Source organism: Quercus robur, chromosome 9 (assembly GCF_932294415.1).
Source record: "Quercus robur chromosome 9, dhQueRobu3.1, whole genome shotgun sequence".
NCBI lineage: Eukaryota > Viridiplantae > Streptophyta > Magnoliopsida > Fagales > Fagaceae > Quercus > Quercus robur.
Window position 1 is genome coordinate 17,330,501 of NC_065542.1, and position 15,096 is coordinate 17,345,596.

The 15,096-nt window shown below is 35.1% G+C and overlaps 2 protein-coding genes across 3 annotated transcripts; one reads left to right on the plus strand and one right to left on the minus strand.

Moving 5' to 3' along the window:
• Positions 1 to 486: 486 nt before the first annotated feature.
• Positions 487 to 4,777, plus strand: LOC126698406 (transcription factor bHLH74). Of its 2 annotated transcripts, XM_050395604.1 has the most exons (9): positions 487 to 1,003; positions 1,786 to 2,404; positions 2,513 to 2,743; positions 2,829 to 2,894; positions 2,979 to 3,047; positions 3,764 to 3,835; positions 3,940 to 4,083; positions 4,161 to 4,242; positions 4,323 to 4,777. In XM_050395604.1, exons 2-9 carry the CDS (start codon positions 1,796 to 1,798, stop codon positions 4,346 to 4,348), a joined length of 1,299 nt encoding a protein of 432 aa, XP_050251561.1. In that variant the 5' UTR covers positions 487 to 1,003; positions 1,786 to 1,795; the 3' UTR covers positions 4,349 to 4,777. The 2 variants fall into 2 exon arrangements, with proteins under 2 accessions (XP_050251561.1, XP_050251560.1); XM_050395603.1 differs by having other exon boundaries at positions 487 to 2,404.
• Positions 4,778 to 9,354: 4,577 nt separating this feature from the next.
• On the minus strand, positions 9,355 to 12,898 carry LOC126701265 (probable xyloglucan glycosyltransferase 12). The gene is made up of 5 exons (XM_050399384.1): positions 11,686 to 12,898; positions 11,196 to 11,504; positions 10,786 to 11,076; positions 10,581 to 10,694; positions 9,355 to 10,427 (listed from the first exon to the last, which is right to left on the minus strand). The coding sequence occupies exons 1-5, from the start codon at positions 12,523 to 12,525 to the stop codon at positions 9,786 to 9,788; spliced, it is 2,196 nt and encodes a 731-aa protein (XP_050255341.1). The 5' UTR covers positions 12,526 to 12,898; the 3' UTR covers positions 9,355 to 9,785.
• Between the last annotated feature and the right edge of the window lie 2,198 nt (positions 12,899 to 15,096).

The window sequence follows — 15,096 nt, forward strand, 5'->3', positions numbered from 1 at the left end:
AATCATAGCCATACACTTGTCCAAATTGCTCATCCCCTCTAATTAACATACAGTAAATATATAGAAACAAAAACAATTTCTTCAGTGTCTTATACTTTTTGTCTTTGTCAAATATTAGCATGTTGTGAAATTAAATATGACCGTAAAAATAAGTGTGGCTCTACTTGTTGATCACAGTAGAAACAGAGGGAATATTATTATATTTGGATGGGTATTATATTGCCCACAGATTGAATGTTTTGGAAGAAAGATCTGGTGGGCCTAATGAGTGGAATTACTGTGATGTGTAATAGTGTTCATGGAGGATGATGGAGGTTAGGTGCACAGTGTATGTTCCCACTTCTGAATAGAAATGAAAGCGGGTTAGTTGGCACTGAGAAAAATGAGTGTGTAACAGCAAAGAGAGAGAGGTCTGTTAGCACAGTTGGCAAGCGTGTCAGTAAAAAAATGTACAATGTCAAAAAAAGGAAGGAAGCAAGCTTGGGCTTGAAGAGAAGTACTTGTCCAAAGTCCAAAGACTTCAATCCCCTCTGAGAGGAAAAAAAATATAATAATAACAAAAATCAAAAGTATGTAATATAATAATGTGAGAAAAAAGCAAAGACAGAAATTACAATTGAGTGAAAAAAAAAAGTGGGAGGGATAGGTGATTAGGTTCTGTAATAATTCACCAACAAGAGCAGTTGGCAGTAGTTAGTCTGTCTTTTAAAATCTTACATTGTTGCCTGTAAGATTGGGCAGGTAAGCAAAGGCTCTAGCTTTCTCTCTATCTCTCTCTAGAGTAAAGAGCTCACTCATAAGTCACAACAGTGTCTGTGATCTATAAAGGTTGGAATTTGATGCTGCCTCTGCCGTTTAAGAAAGTACCCAATTGATGAATTTGGTTTTTTCTTGTCAAATTTAAGTGAGCATTTGATGCTTTTGATGGTACAATCAAATACCCAATTCAGGATACTGTGCAAAAAACCTGCCTGCCACATTTCAGTTCTTGCACTAATTCAAGGTTAGAATTTGATGCCTTTTGGTCTTTTTCTTTTTTTAGGTACCCATCTGAGAATATCTCAAACGGGTTTCTGCAACTCCCCATTTCTTGGTTCTTGGATTCAAAATTTGAACAACTGGTTATTCCCTAATTAGGACTTAACTACAAACTACTTCATTGTATATTCATTGCTTGAAGAAGTGATTGTTCTCAATTTGGTCTTGTTTGAAAAAGATCCAAACTTGCCTTCAAATCAATCACATTGGTGTTTGATTTAGTGGAGGGGCATAGAACTTCAGTTTTCCCATAAAAGAAAAGAGGCAAAAGGGAATCTGCTTTCTTTTCTCTAGTCTGGTGAGCTGTTAATTAGCTAGTGCCATTGTTTGTCTATGCCTACTTTATACTCTGAAAGGTTCACTTTCCTGTCTGGGGAAGCATTTTCCTTTTCCTCCTTTGCATTAGGGTAAGCTTAATCCCTAGGGTTTTTTTGAAAGGAAGAAGTAATTTGCTGGCCTTGTAGATTTTATGCCTGATACATTTGGATTTGTCCTTTTACTTTGTGTCTGTGGGATGCTGCAATAAGGGGCTTCTTTTGCTTTACACCTTCTGAGTTCCTATAAAGCTGCCAAGGCTATTTGTTCCTTGTTGAGTCATGCAAGATATCACCAGTCAATTTTAGTCAAACCCGCTTTGCCTTTTGTTTTATAGTTTCTTTCTGTTCATCTATTTTTAGTCCCTGGGTTTCATTTCATTAGTATATATATATAGGCGTGTTACATAGTTTTGGTCTCCTAAAACTTCAGAATTTTGGAGATGGATGGTCATGAAAATGAAGATGTGGGGTTTCAACATGGAAGTGAAGGTATCCTAAATTGCCCATCTTCAAGGATGAGCACAAATCCACTGCCTGAAAAGGTTTCAGGAATGAGTATGAGCTCTGTCTCCATGTATAAACCTTCAAATGGAGTTGATCCTTTCTTTGGTTCTGGTTGGGATCCACTTGTTTCATTGAATCAAAGTGAGAATTTTGGAGGTTCTTCCATGGTCTCTCATGGTGAATATCCTCCTTACCCTGTTGTAATGGAAAATCAGGGAATTAGTACCGCCTCCCATCTGGTTCAGTACCCATCCAGTTCCAGCTTTGCTGAGCTAGTGCCAAAGCTTCCATGCTTTGGAAGTGGGAGCTTCTCAGAAATGGTTAATTCCTTTGGCCTTCCAGAATGTAGTCAGATTGCTAATTCTGGGTGTCCTCAGAATTATGCCTCAATCAAGGAAGTTGCCACTGGAAGGACTTCAACAAATGGTGCAGAGTCTAAGGATGATCACCAAGTTTCAGGAGAGGGTGCTATCGGATCTTCACCTATTGCAAAGAGAAGGAAGAGAGTGCCTGATTCCAACAATTTAGCATTCAGCCCAAATCAGGTAACTTGAGTCTTACTATAATATCAAATTTTTGTTGCCCCTTTTTATTGTTTATTTTGTATTTTTCCTAGTACTTGTAAGAGTGAATTGCTTTGTTATCCATGGTAGAACGGTGAAGGGGATGTACAGAAGGATCTTTCTGGGGAGAGCTCTGATGGTCAAAAAGAACCAGATGAGAAGAAGCCAAAAATTGAACAAAACACGGGTTCAAATTTGCGTGGTAAACAAACAAGTAAGCAAGCTAAAGATACTTCCAGTGGGGATGCTACTAAAGACAATTACATTCATGTCAGAGCCCGAAGAGGACAGGCAACAAATAGTCATAGCCTTGCAGAAAGGGTACCTTCTCACTACTATATATAATGCTTTGGTGATATTGTTTGCTTTTTTATCATCTTGAAAGAATATAGCTCTCTGTTTGCAGGTGAGAAGAGAAAAGATTAGCGAGAGGATGAGATTGCTTCAAGAACTTGTTCCTGGATGCAATAAGGTAATTGGAGAATCTCAAGATTTTGATTGATCTCTTATGTGTATTTTATATATTTTTTTAATTTGATTCTATTTACTGTTTTAGATTACTGGGAAAGCGGTAATGCTTGATGAGATTATTAACTATGTGCAGTCGCTGCAACAGCAAGTTGAGGTATGCTATTTTGCAACTCTAAGATATTGAATTTGTTCATTTCTTTTGTATGTTAAGTTTTTAAATGAGAGATAAAAGCTAATAATCCTTTGGTGAGAATCTTGGACTTCATGAGACTAATGGAAGCTTAGCTGAATGTAAATAAAATTGAAAACTCTCAATGATCTTAGCTGAAATTGATTTTTGAAGAAAAGAAGTATGACAACAATGGGCCATATTTATTTCTATAAGGTTGTGATTATTGATCCTATACTCTTTTGAAACCAAATGATGATCTTCTATGCTGTTAGAATAAAGTTAAGTGGTTAAATTTATCATTTCCTAATAGTTTAAGTTTTGGGGATCAAGTGGTAAATTATTATGATATCAAGTGGTCTTGAGTTCGAACATTGGCTCCACTCTACACTTGTTGATTCCATTTATTAAGGAGTGTTATAATATTATGGTTAAGTGATTAAATTCACCGTTTCCTATTAGCTTAAGTTTTTGGGACAATCAATAATTTATCAACAACTACTTGTTCAAAACTGAAAGTTGATTGACCAAATGCACAGGAAGCTCATGCCTGGTTATATAGTTGCTTTGTTCTTTGTAGCAGAAGAATTTGTAATTGAGGATTTTCTGTACATGTATAAATATACATCAATTTTCCTACCATTATGTTGTCTCTCTTTGTTCAAGTACTCAATGAAGATATGCTTATGTTCATGCCACAGTTTTTGTCAATGAAACTAGCGACTGTCAATCCAGAACTGAACATTGATATAGAGCAGATTCTGTCAAAAGATGTAAGTCAAGATCATCCTATTGTTGAACTTGATTGATAATTTATTCCATCATGCCAATTATGTGTGTTGAATAAAATTAACTTCAAAGAGTTCCTCTTGTGCAGATTATTCATTCACGGGGCGGCACAGGAGCTATTCTCGGGTTTGGTCCTGGAATGAGCTCCTCTCACCCTTACCCGCATGGGATTTACCAAGGGACCTTGCCAAGTATCCCCAGTACAACTCCAAAATATCCTTCATTGTCTCAGGTAAGTTATCTTTATATCATGTTATTCATCATTTTCCTTGTTATAGCATTGATATAAGCCATCTTTCACGCATGCAGAATGTCTTAGACAATGATTTCCAAAGTCTTTTCCAAATGGGATTCGATTCTAGTTCAGCTATTGACAATTTGGGACCAAATGGTAATTTGCAAAAGTTTGTATGAGAACAATGCAAGGCGTTGTCCTGCATTCTTCTAACCTTGAGATACTATCATGTTCAGCAGGGCACTTGAAACCGGAGAATTAGTGCTTGGAAGAGATAAAAGTTTGTTTATTTCCTCCTAACAAAGATTACATATATTTCAAGTTGACTGCACATTAACTCAATTACAAGGGGAAAAAAATAGGCAAAAAAAAAAAGTTGTATAGGTTGTCATTTCCTGACTGTTTGTTCTTCTAATTTTTTAGCAGAAGAAAATGACCTGTTAGAAGTAGAAACTATGTATATTTTCAGACCAAAAAAAGTGGGACTTTGATTGATGAAGATTATTGTTTTGATTAGGACTATTTGTGAAGCTTTGTGAGAGTTTTGGGGAAACTGTGGAAGAAAGTTTCTTTGTAGAGTACATCAGGGTAAGAGAATAGATAGGGCAAGAAGTTTGTTTGTCATCCTTTTGAAAGAACAGCTATCTTCCATTGCAATAAAAAATGGCAATGTGTTTCTCCCTTGCTATCATCCTCAAACTCTATACTGCTTAAACTGGTTTTACAAGCCTCAATAATGAATGCTTTTTTTTTACTTTTCTTTTTAAGATATTTGAAGTTCCTGTCGAATATATTTGTTCTACGAATTGAAAACCTTTCTTTTAGTTCCTACATAAAGCCCTTTGATAAACCAACCTTACCTTTAGGATCAAGTTGTTGGGTTCGATTCTAAAAAGCTTGTCTATATTTTAGTAAACAAATTGAGTTCAAATTTAGATTTAGGATTGACTATATAGTAAATGAACCACGCTTAAATATAATGTGTTTGTAAGCAAATTTGTGAGTATCGGTTTCAATTTGAGTATGTATGTATAATGATATGTTTATATAGATGTGAGATTGGATTGGATTGGATTGTGTTAGCTTGTAAATAAGTGCATAAAATATCAAATTTTAAGGTTTTTTAAGGACATGCTTGGTCGCCTATGTTCCCTATTTTTGGTTGAATTGGATCTGGTCTGGGCTGGGCTTGTCTGTAGCCTTTGGGCTCGAGCATACAGTGTATGTTCAGCATTAATGCTTGATTTGGGTTGTAATGGGCTTTGGATTGGTCCAATGGGTTGAGTGGCCTCACATAGAAAATATATGTTTGGATACTAGTATTAGATTGGTTTAATTTTTAGTTTTCTCTCCTATTTTCTCTTCCTCGTTTTCTATACATTTAGCTTTCATCCCAACCAAACATATACCTTTAAGGTATATTCTTCTAAAAATGTTGTAGGACCAAAGTGAGATATGATAGTACTGAACTCAAACTTTTTGATCCTACAAGGAATCTCAAACTTCACCTATGGATGTACCTCTAGTAAGCAATAAGAGGTGGCATAATCAATTGAATTATAACCTAACCTTTTCAATTTGGTCATTCTAACATATTTTCCCATTTCTTTTTATTGTATTTAAACCCTCTATAATTTTTACAACAATTCTATCTTTTTTTTATATCATCATCATTATTAATTCAATAGTTACGAGAAAAGGGATTTAAATCCAACATCTTTGTTGAAAATACCAAGTAGTGTCTATTGATGATGAAATAATCTTAAACTCTTGGCTGCAATAATTCTATCTTAAAACATTAAAATATCAATGATGAAAGAAATGGTTCAAATTTTACCACTTCGTTCTATTAAGCAAACATTTACTAGCACTATTTTGACATCCACTTAAAATATTGATGCCAAAATTTGAAACATAAATTATTCAGATTTTAAAAACTCTAAACTATCCTAGAAACTTCACAACATCCTAATTTTGTTTTATGGAGTACTTCTAAATTCTAATTTAGGACTACTTTATATGTGCCCATGGTCCAAGCTGTTTGCTTCTTGCGTGTGCTGGGCCTATAGTATGGGCCTTCCCGTAAGTCCGGCCCATGATTCATTAGTGAATTGTTAATTCAGTTTCAGGTTTTTTTTTTTACTTTTCCAGAGCCTAAAATTCTAATTACAAAAACCATCACCATAATTCAACCGTGCTTTAAGGAACCAAGAAAGAAAAGCGTGACCCACTAAAATACTATAGCTTGAGATGAATATGGAAGTACATGTAAAATAAAGGGTCCTCCATGTCCATGTTACATATGATATGAGACACTAAACCATCAATCACAGTGTCTGTGTTGACTGAAAAGGGGCCATGTCCTTTTTTTTTTTTTTTCATGAATTTATGCGTTCCTTTCGTCTCAAAATTGATGGGAAAACGCTTTTCTATTTAAGCTGTCTCCAAGTATACACTTTTAAAATTTAAAAAAAAAAAAAATTAAAAGCATTTATACATTTGAATCTGATTTCACATTTTACCCTTAAATTTTGAACCCCACTATGAGTAAAAAAAAATCACTGAATTTTCACAAGTTGAATGTTTTTTTACCCAAAGATCAATGTTAGAGAATATATTCACTATTTTTTTTTTTTTCCAATTTATCAAGATTCGAGGTGACCGAGTTATTATTAATAAAACACTATTTTTATATAGATTTGTCACTGACATTACTTTTACCATATAACAATCACAATATGTCAATTTAAGAGTTATGACTTGTTGAGACTAAACTTATTGTCTAAAAAAACAAAAACAAAAACCAAAACAAAACAAACTAATTCACATGTATGTGTGTCAACAAGTTTCCTATAAATATAGAAAGGAACCTATATTGTTTTAACAACAATAATTATGTCATTAGAATTCGTCAACTTTATGAATTTTTCCAATTCTATTAATGCTGTATTGGTCAATCTAGTTTTAAAAATGGCATTTTAAAATGTAACAAGAAGTGGCATTTTAAAATGTTGCAGACTTAGGTTTTGGCTAAAAAAAAGGCACATTTTTTTTTGCACTCAAGTGCTTTGACATTGGGCACATAGCAAAATGATCCTAATATATCATACTTATTCATTGAGTTTTGAAGGAACTACTTCATTAGGGTTAGGGGGTGATTTGGGTCCAGTGTCCAATGGCATTGAACTCGTTAAGATTGTGACACATGTCTAGTGCACTGGAAGTACTAGACCTAATTCGGACCCTTAGGATTAAAGGTGCAATAATGGATTGAAATCTACTACAAAATTTAGAATAGGATGCATTGCATGGGAATTTGTTTAGGAATAAAGAGGCATTGGATCATATTCAAAGGGAAAATGGTGCCTCTAACATGTACGGGAACCCCTGAAAAAAAGGTGGAACAAAGTTATACTATTCTGCTCCATGTTCAATGGCTGGTTGTGATAAACTAGTTGACATTTTCAGCCTAGTAATGTGCCAATTATGAACTAGAATAAAATTAGACTTAACGGGCTTCTAAATATTTGGTCAGGGAAAAACTGGTAAATTTTTTTATACAATAATAGTAATAATAACATTTTTATTATTATCATTACTATAGCTATCCACCTTAAAGGCTTAAACCATGAAACCACTTAAAATGAACACCAAAAACTTTATAATTTTGCAATCAACCTTTAAATGCCTCCTTCATTGCTTAAATCAGTATTTAAATTAATAAATTATGAGTACTTGAAATTAATATCCTAAATTCAAAAAAAAAAAAAAAAATCTAGAATCTATACGTTTTTACCATTAGATCAAAACATTAATGAATTTTTATTTTGATAGACACAATTTGATTCAAGTCTCTTATTCAATGATAAAAAAAAATTTGCCAATTGAACAAAGTGAAAACATAGTTGATAGGACATCATAAAATTTTGTAATTTGAAGTACATAGGAATATCTTATACTTTACAGCCAATAAGCTATATAATCAAAACTAATAACACTGTTTTTAACTTTTTCCCAAATGATGACTTTATCAAAAAGGCAGTGCCGGTTAGCTGGTCCAAAAGAAATACTGTCGATTAAAGATGACATGTCTATGGGGCCTGCAATACAGGACAGCCTGCTGTATTGATGTAGCTCCACTGCCATGCCACATGCCCATCGATTCACAGGTGTTCTATAGACTGTTAGAGGCCCCCAAATAATTAAAAGTATTTCTGAATTAGTATGAATCCAAAGCTTTAAAAAAAAAAATATATATATATATATATATATATGAAAGCCTTAAACATTGTTAATTAACTTCGGCATCTCCAACAGAAGCATGGAATTGAATAGGAATGGACATGATTCAATCAATCTTCTCTGTTTTTAACATAAAAATATGTAGTAGCTTCTTAGCCGTGTTCTTGAACCTCAAATTTATATATATTTTTGTCCTACCTGTGATCGGTTAGAATAAAGAACAAAAACAAAATTCAAATGGGAAAACCCTTGAATTTAGTCTGAGAAAGTAGAGATCAAAGTAGCCATACCATGGAGTGTGGTCCAGCTACCTCCAAAAACATAAATAAGGTTTCAGCCAACTCTTCAATGGACCACACAATTCTCAAATCAGACAAAACAGGCCATCATGTGCTTCCTTCTCTGTAGCTTAATGATCATTCTTGGATATGAAACGAGTGTGTGATTAATCACTTCTTGTGTAACTTGATATGACATCAAATCTTTTGCAGATTTTTGAACACTATATACTGAAGCAGATCTACATAAATCATGTGATTTTTGACAAAATTGCAATACCACTTGAATTTCAAATAATATTTACTTACTGAATATTGATTTCTATCTTCTAATAATGATTAACACCTAAACTAACATATCTAGGCTCCTGAAAAAGAGTTTATGATAGTGACTTGCTCCTTGACATTGTCCCAAGATGACCGGAAAACCTCGGTTTGAAAAACAAGTTGGGGTAACTTTTGCCACTGCAGTTCTTACCCTCTTAGCTTTCAGGTAGAACATTTTTTTTTGTACTTTCTTTTGGCAGTGGGTTACAACTTAAAGGTGAGAGTAAGAAAAGCCTTATCTGGTAATTCATATTAAAGTGAAAGAAGACAAACAATGCCATTTAGGAACATCAGATAAGGACTGAGTTTACTTTTAGAATAGAAACCCACCATACACAAGGAATAAATTCCAGTTTCTGCCATTGAAGAAATCAACAAATTCTAACAACATTCTCAAGTAATTAAGTGACAAAAGAGGGAGGAAAAAAAAGGCACCGAGAGGAGTGCTGCTATTCTGACTTAGAACTGTAACTAAATAACCTGTTTGATCTTTGAACAACAAATTTTCATACAAAAGAATCGACCCAAAAACAAAAGAATCAAAATAAAAGAAAGTTACAAAAGTAGAAAATGAAAACCTTACATATATTGAAGAGCTTCAGCATTTCCTAATGTCACTCTCTTCAAAATGCAAGTCAATTCTTCTGTTCATATAACACAATTTCTTCTTGTATTGGGTGGAAACTGATTGGGGGTCTCTCTCTGAGGGTGGAGGACAAGCAAGAAAGTAAGCACTCTCAGCCCTCTACAATTTTCCCATAAGCTGTTTCTGTGATACTCAGATATCGTGGCCACCCATGTTGCTAGTATTTATATCTCCATATGTCCCGTCGAAGTCCTACTGTATTCTGTTCACTCAACTTGTTCACCAATCAAATCTAAACCAACCAGCAGAAATGATACCCCCTGAAACAGCAGGAAGTAGAAATGGATTCCCTGAGCTGAAAGGAGACTCCTTGCTGAAGCCGTTAGAAGAAGGAAAGCCAATGCTAGCTCCTTTGTATATATTCGGTTATGCTTCTTCTTCTTCTTCTGAGAAGACTTTTGCTCTTGTTGTCGAATTTCCTCCTTCATTTCCTCAAGATTGGATTCTGAGACCCCCCTATGAGGTTTTGGCTGCTGCTGCTCCTTCTCAACCAAGGAGACAAGATCACCCTCAGACGAACGCCCAGATTTCTTAGTAACAACCCACTCATAAGCACTTCCAAGCTGGAATAGGCCCGAAATCATGGCATTGAATTTGGTCACTGACATGGTGTTCTCAAAAAGAAGATAAGGAACTATAAAGGGGAAAGATTTTGGGGCTGGAAGGATATTAAGAAAAGACATGGTAGCCGGGATATAACATACAACCCATGCAGGGAGTTGGGCTTCCGGTATGAACATTGTCATGGGGAGAATTATGCAGAAAAGGGTAAATGAATAGAATGGCAGTATCAACTTTCTAAGGAGAAAGAAGAGAAAGATCATGTTGAATTTCTTCCAAAAACTTATCTGCATCAGCCAAAATTGATAACAGTTGGATATTAGCAATCACATTCCATCATGATTTTCAACGCATAAAAATTGGACAAGTAGCACACACTAAAGATGCAGCAACTATCTAAAGATGAATATATTTACCAAAAAATAAACTATTTAATATACCTTGGCTCTGATAATATCAGGCAAACAAAGTCTAAACAACTGCATAGGTCCAGAATGCCATCTATGTTGTTGTTTCCTGTAAGCTTCATAAGACTCCGGTAATTCACACTGGCACTGAACAAATTAACAGAACAATCACTTTCAAACGAACTATTTCGACACTAACAAATTCAATAAGATAGACAAGAACGGAGTAAGTAAGTACCTCGACATCATTGAGGAAAATGAATTTCCATCCTTTAAGATGAGCACGGACAGCAATGTCCATGTCCTCCACAGTGGTCCTCTCTAACCACCCACCAGCATCCTCCAAGGTCTTTATTCTCCACACACCGGCCGTCCCATTAAACCCGAAGAAATTAATGAAAACACCATTTACTTGCTGCTCTACTTCAAAATGGAATGCCAAATTAATGTTTTGCAACCTTGTTAACAGGTTTTCATCCTTGTTCACAAAAGACCACCTTGCCTGAACCAATCCTAATTCCTCATTACCCTGCCAAAGGAACTCAATTCAATTACTCCCAATTTACCATAAACCTTAAAAAGCATTACATTATTATGTTTTTTCCTTATCAAGAAATCAATACTGTGATTCAATTTCAAACCAAGTACCTTAAAATGAGGAACAGTTCGTTTCAAGAAATCAGGGTTGGGCTGAAAATCGGCATCGAACATAGCAACAAATTCATAGTCTTTGACATAGCTACAATTCATAGCTGACTTAAGATTACCAGCCTTGTAGCCATCTCTAATCACACGATGCCTGTACACAATGTTGGCACCCTCTTGCTGCCATTTACGCACTTCCTCTTTGATCAACGATTGCGTTGTTGGGTCATCCGAATCATCAAGAACCTGAATCAAAATCTTTGATTTCGGCCACTCTAAATTACACACTGCGGCAATTGATTGCTGATAAACCTGCATCATTTCAAACCAAAAAAAAAATAAAAATTAAGACCCCAAAAAAAAACAAACACTCTCTCATAATTAACAGCTACGACAATAGCCTAATCAGAGTCAACCACATGTAATCTTTTTGGTCCAACATCAATTAATGTCTTATCTTATAAAATGTTTATGGATTAGAATTAACAATTACCTCTTTTTCATTGCACATGGGGATCTGAACAAGTACCATGGGAAAGTAACCACCTTTCTCACCGGATTCGAGATCTCCGAGGTTGTCTTCTTTCAAAACGGGTTGGATCTTCTTGAATCGGATCCAAAAACAACCCAAACATAGAACTAGCCTATCAATGCTTTGGATTAAGAAGAGCACAATACAAGCATTGGCGAGAAATTGAAGAGGGGGCGCGAGATATTCCACACGAATCAAAACCCACCGAGAATAAATCCAATCAAACACGCCCTTAACACCCAATGGCGTTGCCCACAAAGACTGCAACTGGAACTGAAGCAATTTCGGAGCCCCGAAATGCCAGCCTTTGAAGTAAGCCGCTATTTCGAACCCGAGTAAAATCAGAGACACCCACAAGAACATTTTGATACAGAAGTAGAACCTGGTTTTCACCGCCGGGTTCTCTTTCTCCCTCCCCATTCCCTCCACCACCGAAGCGTCGTCGTTCTCGTGCTCGTGCTCGTTCTCGTTTTCGACTTCGTCGGAGTCGGTTCGGCCCGAGGCGAGACGGCGGCGGATCAAGGCGGCGAGGCCGAACATTGCGGAGGCGATGGAGGTCAAGCAACCGGCGGCACGGTGGGCTTTGAGCATTAGGACCCAAGTGAGCTGCTTGGCGTTTTTGCGTCCTCGGTGGCCTTTGTCTCTGGTACGACCCGACCCGGGCGTGTCGGTTGTAATGAGAAAATCGTCCTCCGTCGGACCCTCCAGCTCCACCATTGACCAATTCGGATTCTCCATCTTCACCACCACCGGCGTGCCACGGTGGCTCTCTTTCGCCCACCATTGAAACGACGGTGCCATTCTTTTTTCTTTCCTTTCTCTCTTTAAGGTCTGATCTCACACAATGAGACCTTTAAAAACACCAAAAACTCGAAACTCCGAGCTTAGTACGTGCGATGAGACTAGTATAAAAAATATATACAAAAACACAAAACAACACACAGAACAACCAAAAAAAAAAAAAAAAGACAGACAGACAGACAAGTGGAGATAGAGGAAACAGAGAGCTCAGAGGAGAGCCAAGGTTGTTGTCTCTTAAATCACGGTGACATTCGGAGAACACTTATACGAGAACGATGTGTCCAAAAAAGCTCACATCCAATTACAGCTTGCAAAATATGGGAGTCTCGCTCTCTCTCTCTCTCTCAATCTCATATACTTCAAAAGTCACACACAACAAAAAAAAAAAACATTAAAAAAAAAAAAAACAAAACAAAACAAAAGAAAGAGAGAGAAGCAGAAACACAAACAATGTGTGTGAATGTGTTTATGTTTTTGCCAAATGGAAAAGAGAAAGCGATTGATATAAAAGAAGAATGAAGAGAAAGAATGTGGTAACAGCTCAACACGTCTTTAGGTTTTTTGGATTCCTAAAAATCAAAAAAAGAAAAGAAAAAAAAGGGAATATTCAATGGGGAATTATTATGTACAGTTACCACGTCCCCAAATCGGTCTCTATATTTTTATTTTTACCATAAACAAAATCAACAATTACGCAGTGAATTTCTTATTAATATTAATTAATTAACTAATTGTTATTATTAACATGGGTAAATTAGGTGTGGGATTTAAAAGGGTCATGAAGAATATAAAAACAGATTTCCGACAATATCACCAACTTTCTTTTGGATTTAATAAAAACCAATGACCACACAACAACGTAAGCCCTAGTTTTTTTAATTTTTTTTTAGCTTTTTACAGTGGGTAAGAACAAAAAAAATTTACACAGATTTTTATAAATATTTGAAAACTTCCACCGTGCTTCTGTAGGGTCTACACAAAGAACAAAGAGATATGGATGATGGGTTTTCTTTTTTCTTTTTCTTCTTTTTTTTAATTTATTTAATAATTAAATTCTGGAAAATTTTGGACACGAAAAAAAATGAAATAATCACACGGTCTGTAACAACCAACCGCGTGACGACGCGGCAAAAAGCAAAAAAAAAAAAAAAAAAGTGTTTTTTTGGGTTTTGCTTTTTAAAAATATTTATTTTTAGGGGGAATATTTAATTATATTAGATTGTTTGATGTGAGGGTGTTAGAATTTCTTGCAGTGAGTGAGGGGTTATCAATGGCTTGGCCGTACCATTTTGTGGAGAGGCTAGAAGAAACTTTAATAGGCCTCTTATGTGGGTGGATTGGGATATATGACCAAGACCAAGTCCCCTCCCCAATCCCATAGCTAAAAAGTGGTGCAATCTTTTGAATCTTAATTGGAAGCTCTTCAAGTCGGTTTTTTTTTTGTTTTTTCTTTTTTATTTTTTTTTTTTTTTTTTTTGTTAGCAACTTTTAGCTTTGGTACTACCATTATTATGGCATTATCCACGCTCCAACAAACGGCGTGCTGGACACAGTCAGCAAATGAGTAGATGTTAGCCTCTACCAATTGTAAGGAAGAGGAGATCGAGGAAGTTTAGGAACACAACTTTGACATAATTTTAATGTGGCGGAATGTGAGTGGTGGGAAAAGAATTATGAGTCTAAGTGAAAGTAATAAGTAACCACTTGTAGTTTGTTGTGTTAAAGTTGTGGCTAAAATAAAAACGATTTGGTCCTCGAGGATGAGAATGAGTTAGGTTTAGTAGTCCGTTTATTTCGATGTAAAACCTCTTGTGAACATAGTTTTTTGTACTTTTGTGCTTTGTAGCATAAAAAAGAGTCAAATAAAAACTATTTTTAGTCAATGGAAAACTTTATTAATTATATGACTTACAACTTTATCTTATTTTGATGTTATTACCAAATATAGAAATATAAAATAGTTTTTCAAAAAACTTTTTTTTAGAGAATTTTAAACATTTGGCGTTTGCTCTGACGATAGTTCTTTATTATTAGACTAAGATGCCAATCAGTCTGTTTTTTATATATGCAGAAATTGAACCTTAAATCTCTTATTTAACTATTAGAGATTTTATCTGTTAAAATAACTGAAACTCACATTTTTTAGAGTACTTAATGACGTTAATGTTTTCTAAACCATTATTGTAAATATCTTACTATTGTAAAGTGTAAACCATTCCTATGTCATCACGTATTTTATCCAATCACCTATCATTAGCTATGTTAAAATCCCATTTATACAAGCATCTTCTTGATTTTCATTTTTAAAATTTAAATATCCTTTGTAAAGCAATACTACAAGTCTTGACAGAAAACAAATAGAAAATAAAGGTTAATTGGATTTATTGAACAGACTTCAATGATTATAATTGTAAAATAGTAGCAAGTGTTTGAAGAAAGTAATCAAATAATAAATAGGAGAAGAGGTAAAAATTGAGATAGAAAATGAAAACTCTATTTCTCAAAATATTATTCATAATAGAGTAGCATTGTAGTACTAATGATCTGGCATAGACGATTGACTTATTTATA

What these genes read in the sequence shown, in the direction of transcription:
- LOC126698406 (XM_050395603.1), top strand. Translation starts at nt 1,796, where the DNA reads ATGGATGGTCATGAAAATGAAGATGTGGGGTTTCAACATGGAAGTGAA. An exon ending in CGCTGCAACAGCAAGTTGAG is followed by an intron (nt 3,048 to 3,763) that starts GTATGCTATTTT and finishes TTCATGCCACAG; the next exon opens with TTTTTGTCAATGAAACTAGC. An exon ending in AATATCCTTCATTGTCTCAG is followed by an intron (nt 4,084 to 4,160) that starts GTAAGTTATCTT and finishes TCACGCATGCAG; the next exon opens with AATGTCTTAGACAATGATTT.
- LOC126701265 (XM_050399384.1), bottom strand. Translation starts at nt 12,525, where the DNA reads ATGGCACCGTCGTTTCAATGGTGGGCGAAAGAGAGCCACCGTGGCACG. An exon ending in CCATGTGCAATGAAAAAGAG is followed by an intron (nt 11,505 to 11,685) that starts GTAATTGTTAAT and finishes GAAATGATGCAG; the next exon opens with GTTTATCAGCAATCAATTGC. An exon ending in GAACTGTTCCTCATTTTAAG is followed by an intron (nt 11,077 to 11,195) that starts GTACTTGGTTTG and finishes TTCCTTTGGCAG; the next exon opens with GGTAATGAGGAATTAGGATT.